At 33.3% G+C, this 16,028-nt stretch overlaps 1 protein-coding gene across 1 annotated transcript in view; it reads right to left on the reverse strand.

The window, feature by feature from the left end:
* Positions 1-932: 932 nt before the first annotated feature.
* LOC150105530 (reversion-inducing cysteine-rich protein with Kazal motifs-like) overlaps positions 933-16,028 on the reverse strand; it is a 279,764-nt gene continuing 264,668 nt past the window's right edge. The window contains exons 20-22 of the mRNA XM_090394242.1: positions 8,563-8,692; positions 1,883-1,984; positions 933-1,684 (exon numbers count right to left, since the gene is read on the reverse strand). Of these exons, the coding sequence (XP_090250368.1) occupies positions 1,272-1,684; positions 1,883-1,984; positions 8,563-8,692 (645 nt within the window). The 3' untranslated portion in view covers positions 933-1,271. The remainder of the gene's footprint in view (positions 1,685-1,882; positions 1,985-8,562; positions 8,693-16,028) is intronic.

The following is a 16,028-nucleotide window of genomic DNA, read 5'->3' on the forward strand; positions in this document are numbered from 1 at the left end:
ACATGTGTAAAAAGCTACCATTGGTATTATTTTTATATACATCACTCCTGCAAGAGACAGTCACAAAATCTAAAACACTAGTGTGCTACATTGGGAAGAAAGAAGGAATCTGATAATGTGTTCTTAAAGGGTTGCAGGTTGTATTCATTGGAGAAAAAGCTTTAAGAAAGAAAGGATATTCCAGAGAATAGAGACATGGAATGTAAGAAGTGGATGAGAATTTGGTGTGATAATTTTGGAGTTCCATGACAGCTGCTTGTGTTCTTACAAGATTCAAAGAATGGTAGGGGAGCAGTGTCCATGAAAATGTCTACTTTAAAAAAAAAAAAAAAACAATACATAAACAAATACAGAAATAGTTTATGGGAAAGTAATCGAAGGAAGTTTATAAGAGCGGAGATCATTCTAGTAAGTGGACTGCCTTCTGAATAGCATTGCGCATTCTTAGGGGAGTTTTTGGTGCACTATTCCAAATGTAGAAAGAGCAATCTAAGCTTTAGCAAAATAGCAATTTATAAAGTGTTAAGAGACTTATAGATATCAAGTTTTTTTTGGAACTGAGAAGCTATAATTGTGATGGATCTGGGATTCAGGTCAAGTTAGTCAACTTTCAAATAGCATTCAACAAATATTTACAACTTTCAGGTTTGACAGTCATCAAACTAATTGATGAAAAGCAGTATAAAAGATCAGAGATAATAAATAAAACTTCACATTAATACTTAAATAACAATAATTCTCGATGATCGCTATTAGATGAATAAATTACCTAATGCATGGATTATTGTCTTGATCACAAGTTCAAGATAATTTAATCCATGTGCAAATTGAATATCTTAACCATATATAAAAGCAATGTATAATCAAAATGCACTGGGAATATGAACAGATTAAAAACATAAATTTGTAAATCTGACTACTTTTTTCTCCCCTCTCTTCCAATTTCTGTACCAATTATATTATTGGTTTCGAGAACTAACCTGTAAAATTTCCTTATCCTTCAAAAGCAGAGTTCTTGTTAATATATTACTAGTTTAGTATTTTATATAAAACTTCAAAATAAATAATTATGTTTAAACATAGCAAGTCATATGTACATTTTTCTGCTATTTATATGCAGTGATTTTTTTTTTTTAAAGGAACCATACTGAAATTATGACACGATTATTTTTTTTCATGGCCTTTGCTATCCTATTAGATCCTATTTGGAATTCTCCTTTAACCTTTACTGATCACAGATATGAATGAGCATTGTTCTTGGCTATTGTTATTCAGGAATTCAGCCAGATTAGCCATGATATCAATATGGTGACTAGGACAGAAGGAAAAGTATTAGGAGCACTAACATCACTAACTGGAGTTATTACAAAAGCTGCTATCATGGAAGATAATGGCAGTTCTGTTAGAAACGTAGGACTGCTTTGTTGGATAAGAGACTGCAACTTTTCTGCTTCCCTTGAACATGTTTCAACCTGTAGGTGAGTTGGATGAGATGTAATCGGATTAACTAGTATTATTATATTGGACTGAAGAGTCAGGTAAGTAAAAACATCACATTCAGCCACCTTTACATGTTCTCGTAACTTCTCTGCCACTTTTCTCAATACTGATGGTTCCATGCTACTGACAGCATCCACTAATTGATCAATCTGTTTCTGACTATATATGATATTTAAAGCTGTGCCTAAAATTTAAAAAAAAAAAATGAATGAAAATAAAGAAAAAATTATACAATAATTTTGGTAAGTTTGGATATGATTTTGAAAGCAGGAAATGGCAATCATTAAATTGGTGTGCATATAAGCAGAAAATATGTGCAAAAATTATATAAAAGCAGCAATTTCCTATTCAAAACTGTTTTGCTTTAATTTTTAAATCTTACCACATATTGGACAACATGATTCTGGAGGAATAATTCTTGTGCAGTGTACTGATGGCAGAGGTGGACAGTTGACATAGCTACATCTTGATGATGCTATACCCTCTGGAAAGGAAAAAAAATAAAAAAAATTATTAAAAGAATTTATACTTCACTAGTTTAAATTGTTCTATAACAAAATGTTATTTTAAAAATCTCTCTCTCTAGCTTACCTGTATATTAATAACCCAATTAAGTTGTATGATATAGAGATCACATTTATGTTGTACATGTAGATCAAGGAATTGTGAACAAAATAATAGTGCTGTAACTGGTATAAAGATTATAGGTTTTCGAGATGAAGTGCTACAGCACACTTTTGAAGATAACATACACGCCACACATAACAAATGATGAGGTTAGAAGGAAACTCTGCTCCACTGCAAGAACACAAGAAAATATCATCACTAAAATACGCCAGAAACAGCTTCAGTGGCTGGACTACATATCTAGATTAGATAGCTTATCTAAAATAGTACTAGAAAGCTTGACTTCTGATTTAAAAAAAAAAAAAAAAAAAAACTGGGGTGACCTGGATAGATAATATTAGAAAATGAACTAATTCTTCATTCTCCACTTTGTTGAGCAGATCCCAAGACAATCACCTGAAGAGAGTATGTTAGGACTGTAACCTTTATAGTGGTCTAGTTTATAATGTAGATCCCAGTGGTCTACACAGGCTATGGTTGAAGAACTGGTATAAGTGACAAATGATATATAGAAACAAAAGGACAAACTACACTGTGATAGAAGAATATTCATTAGCACTTACAATTGTAGATGGTTTGAAGGTAAAATCAGATTGGAAGAGCTATTGAGAGAAACTGAAAAAAGTAAATGGAATGTGATCGGATTCTCGGAAGTGTGAAGAGACACATCCAATTGAATTATACCACTCCAACTGTGATGACAATTCTGTTAGTGGTGTAGGTTTTCTAATACATAAAAAAGTAGATAATATAATCTTCATGAAAGAAATATCAACCCAAATAGGTATAAATAAAAGATATCTAATTAAAATTGTACAAGTGTATACCCCAACTTCAGATAACTCATATGAAGAATTTTATGCTCAACTAGAAGAAACTTTAAACTAAGTAATGAATTTTATATAATTATCATGGGTGACAAATGCAAAAATAGATGAAAAAAATAACCTAAATTCAATTGGGAAGAAAGAAGAAAAAATGCTGGAATTTAAATTTACTGAAGAGAATAGACTATTTGTTATGAATTCATTCTTTAATAAGAAGAAACATTGTAAATGGACATGAAGTCCAAATGGTCAAACCTTGAATGAAATAGATTTTATAATAACAAATAGAAGACATAAATGATTTAACAGTTTTAAACAATATTAATATAGGTAGTGATCACGGAATGGTAAGATCTGATATTATAATTAATAAAATATGGAAAAGAAATTAACTTATCAAACAAAAGTTTAATAAGTTCATTGACAAGGGGAGGGGAGCAGATATGAAGCTCTTTTAAAAGAGAACATTCAGATAAATTCAGAGAGCAAAGAAGATAACCTAGATGAGATTAATTGAAAACTAAGCAATACTATAATTAATATCTCAACATAAAATAGTTGGAATGATTTCAAATGACAGACTTTCAAAAGAAATTACCTGTTAAGAAAACACAGAGAATTAAGAGATACTATCACAAAAATTCAATAAAATATTCAGAATTATATAAAACAAAAAAGAAATTGACACATGAAATCTGATCCTTTAATATCAGAAAAATAAAAGAAACCATTAAAAATAATAAAGTTTTGAGAAGAGCTTTGTCAACAGCTCCATTTCTATCTCTGATAGAAATGGAACTGAAGAATATTGTGAAGAACTTTACAGTGATGAAGAAGGAATCTTAGAGACAATCAGGTTTAAGAAGCATTGTCAACTGGATGTGCCAAAAAGTATGAGAAAAGCGGGTGAAACAGCTTTAAAAATAATGAAACTGGGAAGAGCTCCAGGAGAAGGTGGGATTCGATTGGAACTGTTGAAATTTGGAGAAAAGGCAGTGGCTAGCTATTTGCCCGACTTCATGCTTTGTTTAAAAGAGAAAAATCCCAGAAAGGAACAATGCATTAATAATAATTGTTTATAAGGGGAAGAAAAGGAGAATATTAACAATTATAGACCCATTAGTTTATTACCAGCACTATACAAAACACTTACAAAAATAATAGATAACAGTTGTGCATATAGGGCTATAATTAGCAAATGAGTCTATGCATGGATTATGTAGGAGGAATGATGTGGAATTTGTAGAGTGAATTTGATGTGCAAAAGGACTAATACAAGAAAGATGGTTTACATCTGGCTGGATTTGGAGGCTGGAAAAAGTGTTGTCAGATGAAGTGAAAGTGGATGTGCAAAATTGGTGAAACTACAGCTTTTGAGGGGAAGCTGTTGAGTGAATACATAGATACTAGTGAGGCAGGTGATTGTAAGAATGTGCATGAAATGCCTAAGTTAGTACCACTGGTAAACCAGAATGGAATAGTTAGTATAAAGCAGTGGGTCTAAGGGGTTATACACTAATACCAGGACCATTCAGAACAAGAGGAAGGATTTGATTTTTAATGGTTCATCAAAGATAAATGGTCAGTAGGACAATCACAAACATGCCCTTGGTGAGATTCAAACCCGCAGCTTCTTGGCTAGAGAGCGGATACACTAACCACTCAGCCAACCAGACTGGCTAAGGGGAGGGGGCTTTTGGCATTGGTTAGTTCATTCTGCTAAAGGTTATTGGCATTAATGATACATGGCTGACAGAAGATGATATAGTTAGTGGGATAGAATGTGAAGGGTACAGTGTATTTAGGGAGGACAGAGAGAAAAGAATGGGTGGGGGGGGGGTATTGATGATAGCCGATGAACTGCAACCAAAAAGTAGGAGTCCAAGTGCAGGCAAGTGAAAATAGCATATTTGAGGCCATCTGGTGTGAGATAGTGGTCTGCCAGCAGAACAAAATGTACAGTTAGATGCCTCTATAGACCAGGGAATGTAAAGAATGTGGGTCAGCAAATAAGTTCAATGAGTGGAGGCACTGATAATTATTATGGGGGACTTCAAGTATGGGGGCATAGATTGGAAGTTGGAAAGGACACATGGGAGAAAGGAAATGGAATTAATGCTAAGGAATAATTACCTGAGGCAGCATGTGATGGAATGTACTAGGAAGTTGAGAGTGTTAGATCTAGTAATTGCATCAGAATTTTTCTATAACCAATACGACCAACTGTTGAGAGTGATCATATGGTCTTGACCTGGGAGGTTGCTAAATGTGTAGTATTTTCAGTTAAGATGGGGGGTATATATGCAGGTCTAATAAGTATGACAAACTTAGGAGATTGCTTGGATTAGTGACATGGTATGTGAAACTTCAAGGGCTGGATGTTGATGGTGCATGGGAAGTGGGAAAGCAGTGTTTGAAGGAAATAATAGTAGACTGCATACCTAAAGTCAGGAGAATAAATCAAGTGGGAGTTAAATGATGAATACCATCATTAAGCTGGAGCTACAAAAAAAAAAAAATTGAGTGAATTCAAGGATAAAAGTAACCATCAGGCACATGAATGTACAAAGCACAGGCCAGAAAGGTAACCAGTGTGGAAAGAAAAGCAAAAGCAGAGTATGAAAGGAAATTAACAGTACAGACCAAAGATAATCCCAAAGAGTTCTTTCGATATGTTGCAAGTAAAAGGAACAATGCTCAAGGCAGAATGATTTTAATGGATACCAATGGTAGGGAAGTAACTGAAATAGTAGAATTACTAAGTGAACACTTTGCAGTAACAAGAGAGAGGCAAAGGACTTATATATATGGAAACTGAGGCATATCATGGAATCTCTATGTGAATACAGCTATGGGATTAGATGGTGTAGCAGCTTCAGTTTTATGAGAAGGTGCTATGGAATTGCAGTGCCTTTGACCACACTGCTTAATCTAATTCTTGGCTCTGGGTTAGTCCCAAGGGAGTAAAAAGAGGAGAAAACAGTTCCACTGCATCCAAGACTGATGTAGCAAATTACCGACCAATCAGCATTGTAGGAGTAAATCAAGAACAAAATACAGGAATGGAATACCATATGGAGGAACAACATGGTTTTGTGAAGGGTAGATCATCCCCAGTAACTTGCTCACGTTTTATAATACAGTGATGGTAGAGTTGGATAAAGGTAATAGGTTTACAGTGATACTGCTGGACTTTGCAAAGGTTTTTGACAGGATACCACAGGAATTCTAATCAATAAATTGCAGCACATTGTGATGGACATAAAGTTGAAGTGAAGTGGATAAGAGGGTGGTTTATGTGGAGAGATATCAGAGAGTAGTTTAATCAGGAGTAGAGTCCAGTAGGCTTGTGACTAGTGGTATGCCACAGGACTCTATTCTTGGGCTGCTGCTATTTAATTTGTACATTAATGATACCAATGATGCAAAATTGAGTAGAGCAATAGTTAATGAAAATGTTAAAATTTTGCAGGAAGACTTGAATAGACTGGCAGTCTGGACAAAGGAGAATGGATGTCAGTTTAATGTGGCAAAGTGTAAGGTTATGCATTTTGGGGTGAAAAGATGACCAACTGTGTACCACACTGATGGAACTGTACTCAAGGAAAAGGGGTGATATGACTGAGACATACAAATTACTGAAGGGTTTTTACAAGATTAATACAGAAAAATCCTATCCAAAATAGATACCAAGAAGTCTCCTGCCCTGATGACATTCCTACTTTGGAAATTAGGTAGAATTAGGAAATTCTACCCTGGAAAGTAGCCCATATCCAAGAAGGGGGGTGACAGATCCTTACCATCAAACTATCGCCCAACCTCTCTCACCTCAGTCCTCTCTAAACTAATAAATGACTGTCAGTATGGATTTCACCAATGCCGTTCAACAGGGGATCTGCTCGCCTATGACACACACACCATGTAAAAGTTTAGTGAATCCCAAGTGGTTGCACTAGATATCTCTAAGGCTTTTGACTGGGTCTGGTACAAGGGCCTATTAAGTTTCCATCATTTGGTCTGTCCCAAGACTTCTGCAATTGGATTGCCAGTTTTCTCACTGGATGCACATTGCATGTGATGGTTCCATATCTTCTAAGTTCCCACAGGGTGCCCTCTCTCACCCATCCTGTTTCTTCTATACATCAGTGACCTGTTCCAGCTAACCATCACCTCAATACAAAGTTTTGCCAACGACAGTACACTACATTCCTCCTTTTCCTCACTTGACAACCCTTGCACCAAACAAACCACATCTCAGAACAACAACCACTACAAGCCTAAATTCTGATCTCCAAACCATTTTTCAATGGGGCTCAGATAACCTTGTCAATTTCAATGCCTGCAAAACACAGCTGTCTTATTTCCCACAAAAAAAAGGAACCATATCATCCCAACCTTACCTTTGACAATACCCAAATCTCTAGGCAAGATGAGATTTCTCGGGCATAAACACATTACAACCATTTCCTCCTCAGCATCCAAAAAATTAAGATTCGTTTATCCCAAAACATATATTAACCCTTGTACAAATCACAAAATCCACCATCCATCAAGTACTGCTTGCACATCTTGGGAGGTGCCCCCCAAGAGATCCCTAAAAATACTTGACACAGTTCAGAAGAGAGCAATCAGATTGATTAATGACTCATCTCTTGCCAACTCACTCCAATGACTCTTGCACAGGCATCTAGTATCTACTACATGCATCTTGTATAGATATTTCCATGGTAAATGTTCTTCAGAACCATCAATAATTCCCCTTCTCTCTCTACCAGTCCATTGAAGCAAGTGCAGCTACCACCCAACATCCCTTCACAGTCAACTCCATAGAGTTCCTATAGTTGTTGTATTGTAGAACAGCTTTCCCTTCCCTGTGCTTCCTAATTCTCTTACATGGTAATAATTTACTATAGATTGAACAATCAACCTATTATGTATGGACCCAACAATAAAAAATAACTATTATAGTTTAAATGAAAATTTCCTACTATATCTGTGCTTTAGATTTGACACACTGGTTGGGAACTTCTGTTGCAGGAACATACTTTTTTTTAAATTTATATATATATATATATATATACACACACCTTTGGAATTATGGCCATGGCAACTAATACTATAAATCCTGTATGTGATGTTTATTGTCTGTTTTGTTGGGGGGGGGGGGGTAAACTAAACCATGCCATATCCATATGACCTGAGATCTTTTCAATAGATGTTAGCTAAAGGTTCCTAACATTCTAAACAGTAATCAAACTAAGGCCTTTTAGTACTTCATTAAAGGTGAAGAGAACAAGGAATCATCTTGGAAAACTGAGTAAAGCATAGTATACAACAGCATCAGTACTCAAGACTACATTTTTACTTGAAGAATAGTGAACGAGTGGAATGGGTTCAAGAGTTAGTTGTAATTACTTTGTTGGTTCAAAGACAGGTACGATAAGTATTGTGTGAACATAAGTTAGTGTAGGCCTCCCATAATGAGTCATCAGATGTCATGGAGATGTTCGTGCAATAATAATAATAATCCTTCCAACTGTGCAGCTGTGAAAGGACCTCCTTTTATAAGAATAAATACTCAAAATAAGTTATTAAAATGCAAACTCACCAAACATGCTTCCAAATGTCAGACAGGTTCCTTTGTAATCCACTGGAACGTGTTCAGCATATGCTGCGCATTCACTAGGATATGTCTCACCATCACGGCCACAAACAGGTTCTGATATGTTGCAATGATACTAGAATAATAAATACATACAAAGACTATTTTTTTTAAATTGTTATCTATTTATTTAGAATTTAAAATTATTTATTTGAAATGATTAATTATTTAAAATTTATTAAATTAATAAATTAAATTATTATTTATTTATTTATTTATAAATGCAAGACATTGAATCTAATCCTACATGTGCCAAACAAGAAACTTTCTTGAAATAATTTAATTCTATGGTTCCAACTGTAGTTGAGGTTCTAGGATTCTTAGCATTTCTGCAATGCTTAGTTTTTTATTAACCCATGAAGTCATCACACTAGTTCTAGCCTCCTCTTTTTTACAAATCATTGCTGTATCTAATGTAATCTTAATGTCAAAGAGAAACAACTGTCTTGGTTTGGCATTGGCAGTGTTTATGATAGTAAAAGTTTTTATTTTTCAGTACGGCTGCACAAAGCTTCAGAGACTTGGAAAGATTAGATACATGTGATTATTATTATATTATCCACCCCTATGGGGAGGATAATATAATAATAATATATAGGATTTAAAAAGAGAATAGAAAAGTAATTCTAAATATACCCAAATATCACTCTGCAGAATTAACTGAAAAAGATAATGAATATCAGAAAAGCAGACTAAATTTAATGGAATGCAATTTAAATTTAATGGCATGGTATTAAAAGAATTGAAGAAGAACCTTAAATAGCAGACTAAAAATTAATATAAAATTTCTCACATTTTACTAAAAGATTTCTGCAAAATCTTTTGGGAAAATTTGGAAAAATGGGCAAAGAAGAATAATAAAATGGACTAGTTATCATCAGTGCTATATTTTCAACATAAAAAGGTGCATAAATTTGTATGAAAAGAACACAGAAAACAAGCTATGTTACTATTGGCAGTAAATATCTTCTGAATAGACCAAAATATGAGCATAATAAGGAATTTGAAACTGTGTGTGACCACTGAACAGGATAAGAATGAACATCAACATCAGAAAGAAAGATATGGACTAAAGTTTTGAAAATAATCAAAGTGGAATATCTCTGAGATGTGAACTATAGAATTCTACATATAAATAGAAGAGTTATATATATATATATATATATATATAATTATTAGATATTATTGGAGAAAAGTGAAAGTTTGAAGAACAAGAACCAAGCCTTAGAAACTGTGTGGTAAAGTCTGATGACTGCTATTGACTCATTGAGGAAGCATGTGATAAAACTGACTGCTTCTTTAACTTTCTGTGTCCACTGCCACATAAAGTTAAAGAGCAGTCCATGTGAAAAAGAAATTGTACAAGAAGTTCTGGCTAGTGAGTTGACATGATATAAAGAATATACTGTAGAAAAGCTACTTTGGGGTGTAAAAGTAGCTAAAGTCATGAGAAGATTTCAGAAAGAATACAGAAGATAAATATCATGGTGCAATATTTTGGAAGCTACTAAGAAAGTAAGGGTATCACAGAAGGAATCATAAAACTATTAAAACATCTAGGACAAATGTAATCAGGAGCATATTTCAGTACATGAGATAATGACAGCTAACTGAAATATGGAAGGCAACCAGAGTAAGATGATATTCAATTTGATATACTTAAATATGATGGTATAAATTTTACAGTGGCTATATTTCAGAGGGTCAAATCTGAGATTTTAATTCAGTCTAACAAATGAGAAGTTGCAAAACCTTATAAAACATCATGAGCAAGTAGGGATCTCACTTACCAATTTTTAAAAAAGAAAATAAAACAATGAGAATTACAGAAAATTTCCTTAACATTCCAGTAAAAATGTTGAACAAACTGGTAAAGAATAAAACATGCTTAAGCATCTATGTGGGTGGGTTTTCTGTATACTGTGAAAAAATGGTTACCATTAGAAAGATGTATGACTTCTCTTAGACATCTAAGAAGGCTATTGTTATTCATTTTAGAAATTATGGCCTTTACACCGTGTTATAAAAAACTTTTAATTTCCTGATTTTTCGATCTTCATATTAAGATCACCATCTGGAGTATATACACTAGTTGTCTACATCACACCAAAACATGGTATGAATGCAAATTTAAGGAAGCCTGTGAGATTATTATCAACTACCCCAATCTGAACAATAATGATGGTCTAAAAATCTCAAACATATGGAAGGCACATATTCGGCCCACGAAACCTTCCTCTCTAAGAGTAACTATAAACAGGACTATAGATAATCCAGGATCCTAAATCAAAAATAACAATTGTAATGCTAAAAATAGGACATCATTGTTACCGAAAGAAAACTATCTATAAGAAAGAATGTTTATTCATGTTATCATAAATAGAATTTAGCTTGATGTAGTTTCTAAATAATTATTTTTTTTTCCACTAGAGATAATGCCATAGAATAACCTATGATCTAATCATTGTTTCTCTAGTTTACTGTATGTAATGTAACTCAGCTTGTCCTGTATATTTCTATATGCTCCAGATGATGATCTTAATATGAAGATTGAAACGTCGGGAAATTAAGAGTTTTTTATAACATGGTTGTAAAGTCCATAATTTCTAAAAAATGCTGATCACCATGCAACACTAAAAGAAAGGCTATTGTTAGTTTCCTTTTCCATCGTAAAATGGATTCTTGGATGTTGATTACTGCCATGAAGGAGGAAAGAGTATGTGTCTGGACCATGAGACCAAATGGAGAACACATCTACATTAAGAAGATAAGTTCACATAGGCAGATATATTCACAAACCTTCCCATCGTCTCCCCTCCCTCTCCAATATTATGTTTTACAAGATGACCAATAGAACTAACAATGTATGTTCCAGTGAGGCCTCTTGTGCAACAGAACTGAACTATAGAATTGTTATATATATATATATATCACACCTTCTTGCCTAATGGCTGCAGTCTTTGATGAATTAAAAAAATACTTAATCCTTCAGCCAACCCTTGACTTTTTCTTTAGAAGGATTTTAGTAATTACCATTCTCATCAATGTCTGAAGCACATCCTTAAAAAAAAAAAAAAAAAAAAACACCTCTGCATTGCCTTCAAGTATATTAAACTGGCCACTTTCCATTCCCCTAGACCAGTGATGTTCAACCTTTTTTACTACATGAGCTACTTTTCTATAAAAAGTTATTCGGCGATCTACTCTCTTATATAGATCATGTTCCCCCAACCTGATATCTGATTACACACAAATAAACAATTAAAAAAAATACACAACTAAAAACTTTATTTGTGTATTTAAAAATTTATTTATCACTTTTAATTATTTTAATACAACAAACATTTTAATACAAAAAAATAATAATAATATATTGGAATAAAATATTTATTTCTCTATTTCGGAAAACCAAAGTTAGAAAAAACAAGAGATTGATTACAAACTCACAAGTTACAGGAAATGCTGGTTGATTAAAAAAAAAAAAAAAAGTTAATGTGAAATTTGGCATTGTTTGGCCCTCGCAATATTTTCACAGTCAAGTTGATATGAAGAAGTGGCCAATTGCAGACGATCATCCAAATGATCTTTTGGATCATTGTAATTTGGTTTCTTAATTGATTTTTTATGACAGTCATATTTGAAAAAGTGAATTCTGACAAGTATGTCGATCAGAAACGCGACAGAATTTTTTGCGCAACATCAGTTAATATTGGGAATTTTTCATGTGCATACTTCCAAATGACTTCATTGTTTATTGATTTTAAATGTAAACTATTCTGAATGTTTATTATCTCAAGTTCTACTTCAGCCTAGTTTATATCAAACAGCCCACTAATTTTATTTGAAATTTCTGTGATGTTCAAGTTTTCTTGAAATGGATTATTGATAAAAGATACAATCATTTCAGTTTTATTAAAATCTTTAAATCTTGAATTTATTTCTTCCTCAACTAATTCTATTTCACGAATAAATTCTTTTAAATCATAGCGAAGCATTTCTTGATTTTGTTCAAAAAATTTTAATAAATATGGAATATATCTAAATTTACTGTCATTTATATTTTTCTTTAATAAAAATAAGTATTGTTGGAAAGTTTTTATTGAACTTAACATGTCAATTAAATTTTTATCCCTACCTTGTAACTCTAAATTTAAATTGCTTAATTTCGTACAGAAATCTACTAGAAATGATAAGTGTAACAACCATCTTTTATCACTCAATTGCGGAAAAATATCTCCTTTTTCATCAAGAAAACTCTTTATATCGTTAATTAATACAAGAAATCTTTCTAAAAATTGACTTCTGCTGAGCCAGCAAACATTATTGTACAACAGAAGTTCCCTATCATCATCTGCCTAATAGCTGTCGTTGCAGGGGCTTTTCCTCGAACAGAATTTACAATTTTAAATGTAATATCCAAAACATCTTTTGTGTTTAATCTTTTATTACACAGTACTTGTTGGTGAATAATACAGTAGTACGTTATTAAAAAATCTGGATATTTGTCATCGTTTTTACATAATGAAATGAAGCCTGATTTATTACCTATCATTGTAGGAGCACCATCAGTAGTAATAGACACAAGTTTAAAAAGCAGAAGTTTGTGTTCACAAATTCATCAAATGCCGAAAAAAGTCTTCTCCCCCTAGTCCTTCCCAATAATGGTATAATTTTCAAAAGTTCTTCTTTACTTTTATAATCTTGAAATACCATGCGAATAAATACCATTAACTGAGCAATATCAGTGAAGTCATTTGATTCATCAAATTGAAATGAATACACAACACACTGGTGAATGTATGACATTAACCTGGCCTGGAAACTTTTCTCCGGCAATTGGAACTCTTCCTTTCGGCAATTTGAAACCTTGTCTGCAGCCTAGACGTAGTCTCTCTCCAGTGATGTCTTGAACTGAGAAGCTCCTTTCTGGAAACAGGAAACTCCTCTCTCTCAAGCAACGTGGATCTGGGCAGTCTCTCTGACAGTGACTCTGGACCGGCGGCCTCCTCTCTGACAGCAATTCTGGAACTGGGACCCCTTCTGCTTGTTTCAGTCCCTTTTTATTAGGCCTCCTCTGAGACCTCGCATGAAGTTTGGCAATCCCCAAAGAATCGGTATGAGTATTTTGTCTTAAGTTCGGCATGCCTTTTGTTCTCCTCAGCTTTCTTTTGATTGTAAGTTGCTGGCCATCGGAAAGTTGTTTGAACTCTTTCTGGCTGACTTCAGAGATGTTTACACTTAGAGCCTGCAAGCCTTTCTCATACATACAAGTTTCAGTAACAATCTTTCTAATGCCGCCATGTACAGCTTCGGAGACAAAAACATTGCCTTTGTTTTTACCACTCTAACATATTCTTATTAAAGCAGTATATACAGTTAGCTTCAAAAGAGTTATTTACAAAAACATCTAATACAAACTATACCGAGACAAAGTTTATTTTTTTACAATATTCACATGGGACTTAACCTAAGTAAAAAAATCAATGTAACGTGCTTTGGAATATTTAATATTTAAGCTACAGTCAAGTTTTTACACCTTGCTTATAATCGTATTCACTCGGCTCACTGTTTGACTTCCACTGATCCAAATTAATTCATTTACCCGGACTTATAATAAGAAAATTACTGATTTGACAATTTTAACGAAAAATAAATAAACAATAGCAATACACTTAAAGTGAATTAAAAATAATACAAAATAACGATAAATAAAATATTATGTTTTCAGTTTTAATTAAATTTGTAAGTAAGGAGGAATACACAAGAGATCGACAGGTTGAACAACCCTGCCCTAGACAAACCTCTTCCTCTCTAATTTCCCAGTGTATATATAGAATTCCTTGTTCCTGCAAGTTGGCTGACTATGGAATAGGTAGGAAGATCAGCCACCATTCACATAGAAGAACATAAAAAAAATACATCTGTAATCACACAACCATTGTCAGTCAGATCTAGCAGACCATGCTTTATATACTACCCACAAAAAATCGGGGAAAATCCACTATGTTCCATCGTAGTAAGTTTAGAAGTGAAAAACGTTTTTGAAAATCTGCACCTGTTCTTAAAAACCAGCTTAATCTGAATAAATATGGAAAATTTTAATTCTCTCCATATTATAACCAAGGCCTCCAGCAGGTTTCCACTGAGAGCACCGCACCTAGTTTCACTTAGTTTTGTGTTGCTTCTGTGCACATGGATTACAATTTTATATTGTGATCCCTGAAGATATTTCTGACTGAGACAAAATATTAGAAGAATTAAACATTGGTTTTAATCCTTTTCCAGCGATGTTTTACTCAACAGCGCTAGAAAAGGACTTCAACACGAGTTTTACTTGGCACTTAAGCCTTAACATGCAACCAGTTTTAAGATAAGGATCTGAATAGAATAGGGTTAGAAATAAAATAGTTGATCAAAAAGCTGAAGATTATTTACTTTTAAAAAAAAAAATTATTAGAAAATAATTTGGTAGCATGACAGAATTCTGTCATGTACCATCATTTTATATTATGGTTTAATGCCAGTAAATTTGGTTGGCTAATTCCCAAACTGCAGCCTATCCTCGTTTGTTCAGTATCCAGGTAGATACTAACCTGTTGATTAAAAATATCAACTGCACCCTGAATGGAGAACCTATAGAACAAGTAAAATATTTCAACCATTTAAGCACAATTTTTAGCAAAGATGTCAAATTAAATACGGAAATAGACAACAGAATTAGTAAAACTCGTATAGTAAGAAGTCAAATGAATAAATTTATATGGAATAAGAGCAAAATTAGTCAAAACACTAAACTGGCTATATATAAGATAGTGTTCAAACCAATTTTAACTTATAAATCTGAGAGCTGGCTTTCTCCAGTCTTTGATCAAGTGTTGAGACCACAGATATGAGAGTTCTGAGAAAGATTAGAGGAGTGAACAGATGACATCAATAGCAGTATCATATTAAAAATTGAGGATATTAGAAAAGAATTTGACATTGTTAGCATTCAGGAATGTGTTAGTAGAATGAGAGAGGAAATATTAACAAAACAAGTATTCTTTAGCAGGAAAAAAAATCCAGGGAAGACCGAGATCTCGGTAGATTAATACTGTAAAAATGCCTTAGAAGACAAAAATATAAAATCTGATAATATTTGAGTCTTGATGGATAACAGATTAATTTGGAGAAAAATTGCCAATCAGAAGTTAGTAATGGTGTAACTTTTTTTCATAGTACTATCACAACATCCTGCATAACCCGCCTGAGGATACACGTCAAGAATTTGATGATAATGATGAATGTATAATCATGGTTAATTTAAGATGGTTTGCAGATCAGTACAGGATATGAGATAGAAAAGATAACTAAAAAATTACTCCTATATCTATCTTTTAAAATTTCTTTATTAACTTATCTATTCTATCTTA

Source organism: Typopeltis vanoorti, chromosome 6, assembly GCF_054136105.1.
Source record: "Typopeltis vanoorti isolate ZY-2024b chromosome 6, IOZ_Tvanoo_1.0, whole genome shotgun sequence".
NCBI classification, from domain to species: domain Eukaryota; kingdom Metazoa; phylum Arthropoda; class Arachnida; order Uropygi; family Thelyphonidae; genus Typopeltis; species Typopeltis vanoorti.